The 9,129-nt window shown below is 37.4% G+C and overlaps 1 protein-coding gene across 4 annotated transcripts in view; it reads left to right on the forward strand.

The window, feature by feature from the left end:
- The window catches only part of pcsk5b (proprotein convertase subtilisin/kexin type 5b), a 92,870-nt gene that overhangs the window by 21,740 nt on the left and 62,001 nt on the right, over nt 1-9,129 (forward strand). For all 4 annotated transcript variants that reach the window (XM_016669461.1, XM_007548009.2, XM_007548007.2 and 1 more), the window contains exons 3-5: nt 2,644-2,796; nt 5,604-5,747; nt 7,818-7,894. In XM_016669461.1, the coding sequence (XP_016524947.1) occupies nt 2,644-2,796; nt 5,604-5,747; nt 7,818-7,894 (374 nt within the window). The remainder of the gene's footprint in view (nt 1-2,643; nt 2,797-5,603; nt 5,748-7,817; nt 7,895-9,129) is intronic.

A 9,129-nucleotide genomic window follows, 5' to 3' on the forward strand; every position in this document is an offset into this window, starting at 1 on the left:
TCATCTCAACCCACTTTGCACATCTAGAGATGGACATTTGGTCCTGTTCTGTGTTCCAAAGCAACTCCATCTCAGTCGGATTGTTGCCTCGCAGATTTTCAACCAGATTTAGGCCTGGACTTTGACTGGGCCATTCAAACACATCAGAGTTGGGCTTTTGTGGTCTTCAAAGTGTTCTTCCTTTCTCTGTTTGAAAGGTTCTGATGTAAATGAATTTATTTATTTTTTTTTTTTTTTAGGTTTGCAGTTGTTCCATTCTTTCTATTTTTATGTGTTGGATCACAGCGTCATTCTGTGAGATGTTCAAAGCTGTGATATATTTATCCTTCTTAGAACAGCTGGATTTATACTGAGATTGAGTTATCTATATTAGGGCTTTTATTTACTCTATAGGAAACCTCTGAAAGGAATTATTTAGATTTATCAGAGATTGAGGGCTTAATTAAAGGCTTGACATATTTTCTTGATTTTCAAATTTAGTAAATAATGTTTAATTTTCCTCCTACCTTCTTGCGCAAATTATTGCTAGTTTCTATATCTATTGATTTTTCACATAAAATCCCAATAAAAATGCATGTTTTGTGGTTGTAACCTGACAAAATACCTCCCTGTGTGAGTTTTATTGTCTTTTAACAATAGCCAGATTGTTGTTGATCTTTCCAATGGATGTTGATCAATGGTTCTCTGGGTTTTATTTATTTTCACACTGGCTGTTGTTTTCTATTATTTAGAATATTTCTTATTAATACTGAACTTTGACCTGTAAATAGTAAAGTTATAAAGAAAATCTCAAAAGCACAAGGAAAAAAAAACTGTGGTGCACTAATCAATTTTTCTGGTAATTGAAATTACACAGCTTTCTGTTGATTACCTTTGACTTGTAATCAGAAACAAATATTGAATATCGTAAAATCTGACCTATATCATGTTCATTAAACGCATCAAGAAAGAAAAGCATCTAAATCTTTAAAAGCATTTTCTGTATTTTGACTTTAGAAAAAGTTAGATATGATTAGGGACATGCAAGTTGGTGCACAAATGGTGAAAACTCTTGTAATCCCCTCATTTTATGTTTAGTGTTTTTTACATTTAATTGCTGGATTAAAACAAAATGAGGAGAAATTTGTTGCTTGTTCTAATCTTAAAGAAAAGTCAGGCATCTAATATCATTATCAGCTGGTAAAAGCCTGATCGTTGTTTCTTAGAGGTTTAAAGCCGACTGGTTTTATTGTACAGGCTTCTGTGTTCACAAGTCTATGACAAAGATGCTTAATTTGATCCTTTTTTTTGCTTGCAGGGTTATTTATGAAAGATATATTGACTAAAGAAATTGCATAAAGAACTACCAGGTATTTCGTCAGTATTAAGACAACTCCAGAAATTGGAGTTGTCTTGTTAACCCTTTTTGCAAATCATTCCATATTGTGTCACCATACGTTTTTAAATTGACACTTTTTATTTATTTATTTATTTTTTTTAGCATTTTTGGAGATTTATTTGAAGAAATTTAACAAACAGTGTTTGTTTTTTAACCAATTAGTAACGCAGTAGCTAAAGATTCATGTTAAAATTGGTTCTTACACTCGTTCCTTCAGTTTGCTGCTTACTTTAAATAAATTTTAGTCTGTATTGTGTGAGTAAAAACTAGATAAAATACCAGGAGGATCTTCAGAGTCTGAAAGCTTCTTGGCTATAAACGCCATCTTTAGCACCAGTTTTCCAAAGGTGAAATATAAACAAACAGTCAGGGTTAAAACTTATACAAAGCAATGGGATTTGTTGTCTTTGTAGCATATGTTTAGGTGCAAATTTAAATTCTATACTATTTTCCTTTCTTCTCCATGCATGTTGTGTCTGGTCTCATCTTTTGCTGCTGTCTGAGTGTAAACTCTTGAAGGTATGAAACCTGCTAGACTAAACACAAAGAAGCAGAGTTCAGCAGTGGGTTCAGCCGTCCTGCCCTGATCCAGAAAAATGCTGTTTTTGAAATGGGAAAAATTCTGTCTAAAACCGGGATGAACTTTTTTTCCCCCAAGGACTGGCGTGTGCTTGGAAGAAAACGCGTAACATTTGAGAAATTGATGTCACCTGGGAGACTTTTACGAGTTCTTAGCAAATGATTTTCAACCAGAAAATACAAGATTGCCTTTTATTTATTTATTTATTTGTTTGTTTATTTATTTATTTATTTATTTATTTATTTATTTATTTATTTATTTATTTTTGTCTTGGGTTGTTGTGATGCTTTTTCCAAAACACATTTTGGATCATCTCCCTTTTTCACTTGTAAAATCTTTACTGCTTTTACAGTCGAAACCAGATTTTTACAACCACTATAAAATTAATATAAATATCATACTTTTTTAATATCCTAATTTTTCCAATATCTAAAAGAAAATCAGACTAAACCTTTAGTTTTTAGGTCAGTTGGGATCACCAAAGAAATTTCGTTTCGCAGTTTAGTTTAGTCAATGTTTTATTTGGTTCTTGTGGTAAATTAGGACGGGGGGGTTATGTATTCATCTATGCTTTATCTTGTTTCCTTATTGGGTTATCTGAGGGCTAATTTTCACTGTGTGTTTAATTATTAGTAGTAATCTCTGCTAAATTACACCTGTGTGTGTGTGTGTGTGCTTGTTTTAGGTGGAGTGGATAGAACAGCAGGTGGTGAAGAGGAGGATCAAGAGGGATTACAAACCTGTCCCACCCCTTTCCCAGACGAGCCCCGCCCAGAACAGCGTGGCCCAGAACAACATTTTCTACAATGATGCGAAGTGGAGCAGCATGTGGTATATTGTAAGTACACTGTATATTCAGAGGACTGTGTGCTGCCCACTTTTCCCCCTGTTCGCAGGTCAAAGGTCTGGTTGTGTTGTGATGTGGCCCTGATTACTGCGGTGTCAGTGGAGCAGAGGGATTTATGTGCCTGTTTTCTGTGAAATCAAACAATCATGGTTGTTTTTATGGAGAAATGCCCTTCTTTACTGCGTAAAAAACAGCTGGGAGAAGCCTGGTTCGTCCCGTTTGCATTTGGGCGCTTATCTCAGGTGTTTACTTACTGTACACCTTCAGATCATTGCTCCTTTAGGTATACATTTTCTGTGTATGTGACCGGTCGAGTGTCCTCGACTCTGTCAATTGTTAACTTGATTTAGATAAATCCTGGTACTTTGACCGGAGATTTTGGGGTGTTTCAACTGGGGGTTGAAACTCTCTGAACTTTCTGTGCATGTTTTTAGGTTTACAGTGGGGTTGGAGGAAAAAAAAACAAAAAAACATCTTCCTTGAAAAAACCAGAAGTACAGTTGAAATAATGAAAATGTTTTTTTTCTAACTTACCACACGAGCAGAAATTTCCTTAGTGGGATGGCATTATGTATTTTCTAGGCATATAGTGCCATTTTAAAGCACAATTAAGTAACTTTCCCACCTTTAGTTGTTATAAAAGTGCTGCATTTATCAAACATAACTTTGTAATTTGACATTTTGAAATTAGGCATCTGTCTCTTTAAGAAGCTCCGACTTTTTCTCACACTCTATCTTCTTCACGTAATCACAACAATGTTTGTCCATTATGGCATTTATAACCCTGTCTTCATAGCGTTGGACTGAGAAGTGGTTTGTATGATAAACTCAGCAGACTCAGTTTCACAAGGTGTTTGCTAATTGCAGCTGCCAATTAGCTGCTAATTGCAGTCTGAAGGAGCTCAGTTAATGATTGGAGGCTGCAGCTCCAAGGAAGATCTTTGTGTCAATGGGCGGCACTTTGTGAGAGCAAGCGTTTAGACGCCCCTGAGTGGTTGCCATGGGAGACTAAAATAACATCATAGCATGATATGAAGCTCGAAAAAGTAGATTTTACATAATAGCTCCCCTTTAAGTGGCTAAAAGGAAAAGTCATTGTTGACAGTTGTGCACCTAAATTTAACTTTGACCCGGAAACGTATGAAATTGGACACGTTTGACTAACATTTTCATTGAGCGATAAGGGATTGCCAACTCAAACAAAAGGGGCCGTCGGCCTGTGCAGCTACAGCAGTCATGTAATTTTATTGTAAGTGTCGCACTGTGAGATTGCTCTCATAAAACCCTGGCAGCAATGTTTTGTCGCACGACATAATATCATTTTAAATTGTCTAGTGAGTAGATAATTAGTTCTTCAAATATAGCTGCAATCTAGAGAGAGTAAAGTGCTTCCAACATTTCATTTATATATTTTCCTTTAATTGTCTCATGAGAATTAGGGAAGTTACTCTTGACTTACGGGCTCGTCGGTAGGCAGTTTCAGTTTACAGCGCCACCTGCCTGTTTGCCGCCTCATTTGCCTCCAGCCTGCACGACTTTAGAGCTGCCAGTGCTATGGGTGATTAAAGTGTGTTATATCTGCTGAAAAGGCACAAATCTAACTGCGTTGTAAAATGTTTTCTTAGTTTCAAGATGTTGTTGTGCTCCAGTCTGTAGCCTCTTTACCAAAACATGTCTGCCATAAACTCACAAAGACAAGCCGCCTCTGTGCTCCCTTTGGCGAGTCATAAATCACAAGTGGAGACGGTGATATCCCAGTCAACTGTGAGCGCCCAGAAATGACAGGAGTTGTGGTGCAGCAGAGACGACGGCAGTGGGAATAAAAACTGTGCTGCACTGACCTCTTAACATTTCAAAACAATAATGTCGGATGCTTCAAATTTAGATTGCATATCTCACCTGAGTGGCAGAAACGTGCCAATCTCGGATGTATGCTTAATGTGAACTGAAGATGTGATTTACCTTTATATCTTAAAAAGTAATCAAAGAGAAACTTAATGTAATTACATTACTCTGATAAGGTAATCAAAACAGTTACTCTTATTTTGAATGGAGTCCAAGAGTTGCATGATAGAAAACTTGCAATATGTGAAAATGAACCAATAGTAGAGGTTTGGACCACAACCACGTGGTCCAACCACGTCTTAGGTGTTTTGTCTTTGCTGCAACGTTATGCGATGATGTTGACATGATGTTGAAATCAAAAGCACTGCTAATGTGTGAGTGTATTTGTTCAGTTTAGAAATTACAATTTGAGCAGAACAACTTGTAGTTTTCTTATTGACATACAAACTCTGCTTCATCACTGTTAAATGTTTGATGACAACTGAAAAGATCTAAAATTCATCCAGACTGAATTGAGTGAAGCTTTTTTGTGTGTGTGTGTGTGTGTGTTTTAGTTTATTATTTTCTGGCTTTTCTACATGAATATATAGATGCTTTTTTTAGGATGGAATTCAATTATGTTATTGTCTCAATTTAGCTTTTTATTTTTCATATTTTGTTGGTTTCTCCACAAATGAGATTGAGGTAGATTTTTATTTTCTTTCAGGACATATAGTTTTTTCAGGACTGTATGATTTGACCATGTTGGATAAAACTGGATAAAACCCTCCAAATAAACCAAACATAAACAAGTTTGAGCTTGTTTATGTCCGATTGTGCAATGTTTGCTCTGGATCTTGCTGTAAATTAGCAGTACTTCATGTGCGAATGTCCTCAACCTTTTCCGCCTCACAGCTTTATTTACCCTCCATTTTCTCCTGACCTCTCCTCTCCATCTGCTTCCGTCCCTGCAGCACTGCAGCGACGACGTCCACAACTGCCAGTCGGACATGAACATCATGGGGGCGTGGAAGAGGGGCTACACGGGTAAAGACGTGGTGGTCACCATTCTGGACGACGGGATTGAGCGGACCCACCCGGACCTTTCTCAGAACTACGTGAGTGTGTATGTATGCGCGTGCAGGGCGACCATGAGCGTGTTTATGTTGGGTGTCGTCAGTGACTTGAAAGTGTTGATCTTTGTAAGTACTGTTGCTTATGTGTGAGGTTTGGGTAGGTATACAAACTATACTGTAGTCTCTGGGCTCTAGATTTATATTGTGTCTTAAAAGGTCAGGCTTATAGAAAGATTTTTATATACATATATAATAAAAGTCTAAAAAAATTTGAAACATTTAAACCTCAAAGGGAATTTTTATCTGATAATCGCAAATTATATTTTAGTCGGAAGCTTCTTTAAACTTGTTAGAGTATATCTAGGCTGTAAGTATAGCAAATGCAAAAGTAAATATAAAGTTTTCCACTTTTTGTCACAAGTCAAACTTGAACTTTAATGTATTTTATTGATATTTTTTAGCTTTTAGACCAACACATGGCAGTGCATATTTTTGTGGCGCAGGGGAAAGAATGTGTGGTTGTCCAAAGAAGTTGTGTGCAAAACTAATCGGTAAATCTGTGGAGGCCTCAGAGGGTTTCTTAGAGAACATCAGTGAGCAAACAGATTCATGACGAAGAAGTCTCAGAAATAACACAGGATTAACAGAAGCATTCATGAAATGGAAAGTATGGGACAACTCCAAACCAGTACCAGTGAACCCACGAGCATCCAGCTAAACTCATGGGCCGAGAGAGGATGCATTTAATCAGAGAAGCCTATCAAATAGGCTCCTCTCAAATGATCTCCCTTGGAGAAACTGAGAGCTAAGCAGGAGGAATCAGTTGACAAGACAACAACGTGTTGTGAGTTGATGACCGACTGAGGCTAGTGTCTGTTCTCCATCCAATCTGACTAGGATTGAGGTTTTGTCTCCATTTTCAATGGAAAATGCGGAAAAAATGTGAGTTCCTGGATGTGGAAAGATACTGGAGCAGGGATGTCCAAAGTCTGGCTCGGGGACCATTTGTGGCCTTGGACTGTTTTTTTTGTTTTTTTTTTCATGACTGTTGTTCAAGAATGATATTTATTAAGCCTTTCATTTTTACCCAGGGTAAAACTATTACTGACAATTTTCGTTTTAGGAAAATTGTCAGGAATAGTATTTGTCTGTTTTAAACTTTTGTCATAAGTTGAACCACATTTATTTAGAGGCTTTTCCTGAAAAACTGACTTTGCTGCACCCAAATTTATTAAACTCTGCTGAACATAGCAAGCGTGAAAGAAAGTCACCCAAATCCTGTTCAATCGAAGATAAAATAATTTTAAAATAATTTCTTTTAATAATATCATTGCAAATGTTTGGATCGCTGATGAGTAACATATTCCTCCTACAAAGTAAAATAAAATAAAAAAAATCAGCCAACTTTGCTTGATATTATTAATTTATTTTTTTCTTTCTTGGCCTTTGAATATTTAGACTCGATGTCGATGTGACAAAAACTTTGGACGCCTCTAAACACTTATACGGTGGTAAAATCATAAAGTGAGAGGTGCTGTACACAAGTATTTGCCCCTCTTTTCAGATTTTCATGTAGAAAACATTTCAGAAAAAGCAAAGTACTTTTACTTCCACTTAAGTGTGCAGAACTTCATGGTGTTCTGTTACAAGACATAATAAAAATCTAAGGAAAGCAAAAGTTCTTGAGCTATTTGTACTTTTGCAAGGTGCTGTCCATGTTGTTGTACGTCTCTAGTTACATAGATGCTGAAGGGATGATGAAGTTTGTCAGATATTTAGATAATCATCTTGGCCTCAGGCAGCTGGTAAGGCCATCAGTCAGAGTGACTCCTCCTGTTTGACGGGGCCTGTGCTGCGGTTATTAACTCCTAATGCCAGGAGTTGTTTATGCTGAAGGCTGAAATGCTCGGCACAGTGGATTAACTACGATTGCATTCAATTTACAGAACCGTTATGACTCTAATGTGAACTATTTGTTTAGGTTGGATTCGCGTTTTGACGATCCACTGACATGACCGTGTCAGGCTTTGTCAACATTTTTTTCCCTCCTGTTTTTATTAGAAGCTAACTTGAAGTTTCATATACTTGATTTCATCTTGGTGTCTCTTCCAGGATCCTCAGGCAAGCTATGACGTCAACAGCAACGATCTGGATCCCATGCCGCGATATGACGCAACCAATGAGAACAAGTAAGAAAAAATATTTTCATAAAAAGAACAAATCATAGACAAGAAGGGTTTTTGTGGTATACTTGCTCTTCTTCATCTTGGAGTGCTTTCATGCTGTTTTTGAAGCGGTTGCGTCCTTCTGATGGATTAGTTCAGTCCTGACTTTGTTGTGGTTTTGCTGAGTGACAGAGAATTTGATTGCGACATTTGTGGGAAGCTTGTGGTTTTTTCTGTTTGGAAGAATGTGAATGTGTGAGTGTCTTTGTAAGAATGGGGAGAAAAACAAACTCACTTGTCTATGCACTTGTCTTGTGCCAGCTTGGCTTTGGCTCAGCAAGTGATTCCCCCTCCTCCCCCTTTTTCTTTTTCTTTTTTCTTTTTGTTTGATTGTGTGTTTGGCTGCAGCAACACAAGTGTCGTGGCAGTGGCTCCGTCCCTGCTGGTGATGTCTTAAAGAGACAGACATGAGGGCCGCAGATGCAGCTGAATGAGCACCAGGTTGAATTTTTCATTTATAAGGCTCTGGGTGTTGCTGTTTTATGACCTTTTGTATTAGTATCATGGAGTGGAGCAGTTTTATTTTTTTTAATTCAGACGTCTTTAGTGGAAACATATTTCATGCTGATATGAGGTAACTGGCATGTTGAAGCCAATCTTCAGCTCAGGGTTCACTTTTAGCCTTGAAAAAAAAAAACCCTCAAAGTCTATAAAAATGTTTCATTATCAAAACTTTTTCCATTTTATTTTCAAAATGACAAAGTTCTAGGAATGCTTAAAGGGCATATTATGCAAAATGTAGCTTTGGAGCTTTATGTCTTGCCACCAGAAACATACCCATGGTGACGTTTTGACACATTCATGCATGTTTGAGGAATCCTTGACCTCCCGCTCCACAGCGCAGCTCTTCCCTGCACCTCCCCCACTCAGCTCCTCCAGACTAGCGGCAGCAGCAATTAGGAAACACCTGGTGGAAATGTGCATCTACTGAACTCCTAAGTTTGGACAATGGACAGCATGGAGAAGCTTTATTGTGATGATACGTTGAAAGAGGAGCGTCAAAAAGGACAGGAGGTTCTTAAAGAGACAGAAGCCCAATTTTAAGGAGATAAATATAGAAATTTCTTGCATCAAATATAGAAGTTTCTAGGTGGATCTACTCAGTAGTGGAGGTCTTATGACTTTGATCTATAAAGTTTTCAGCAATGGCTGCCTTTTTTACACTAAAATAACAGGAATACTGGTATGATAAAAAAAAA

The sequence above is a fragment of the Poecilia formosa genome, unplaced genomic scaffold (assembly GCF_000485575.1).
Source record: "Poecilia formosa unplaced genomic scaffold, Poecilia_formosa-5.1.2 Scaffold25, whole genome shotgun sequence".
Lineage (NCBI taxonomy): Eukaryota > Metazoa > Chordata > Actinopteri > Cyprinodontiformes > Poeciliidae > Poecilia > Poecilia formosa.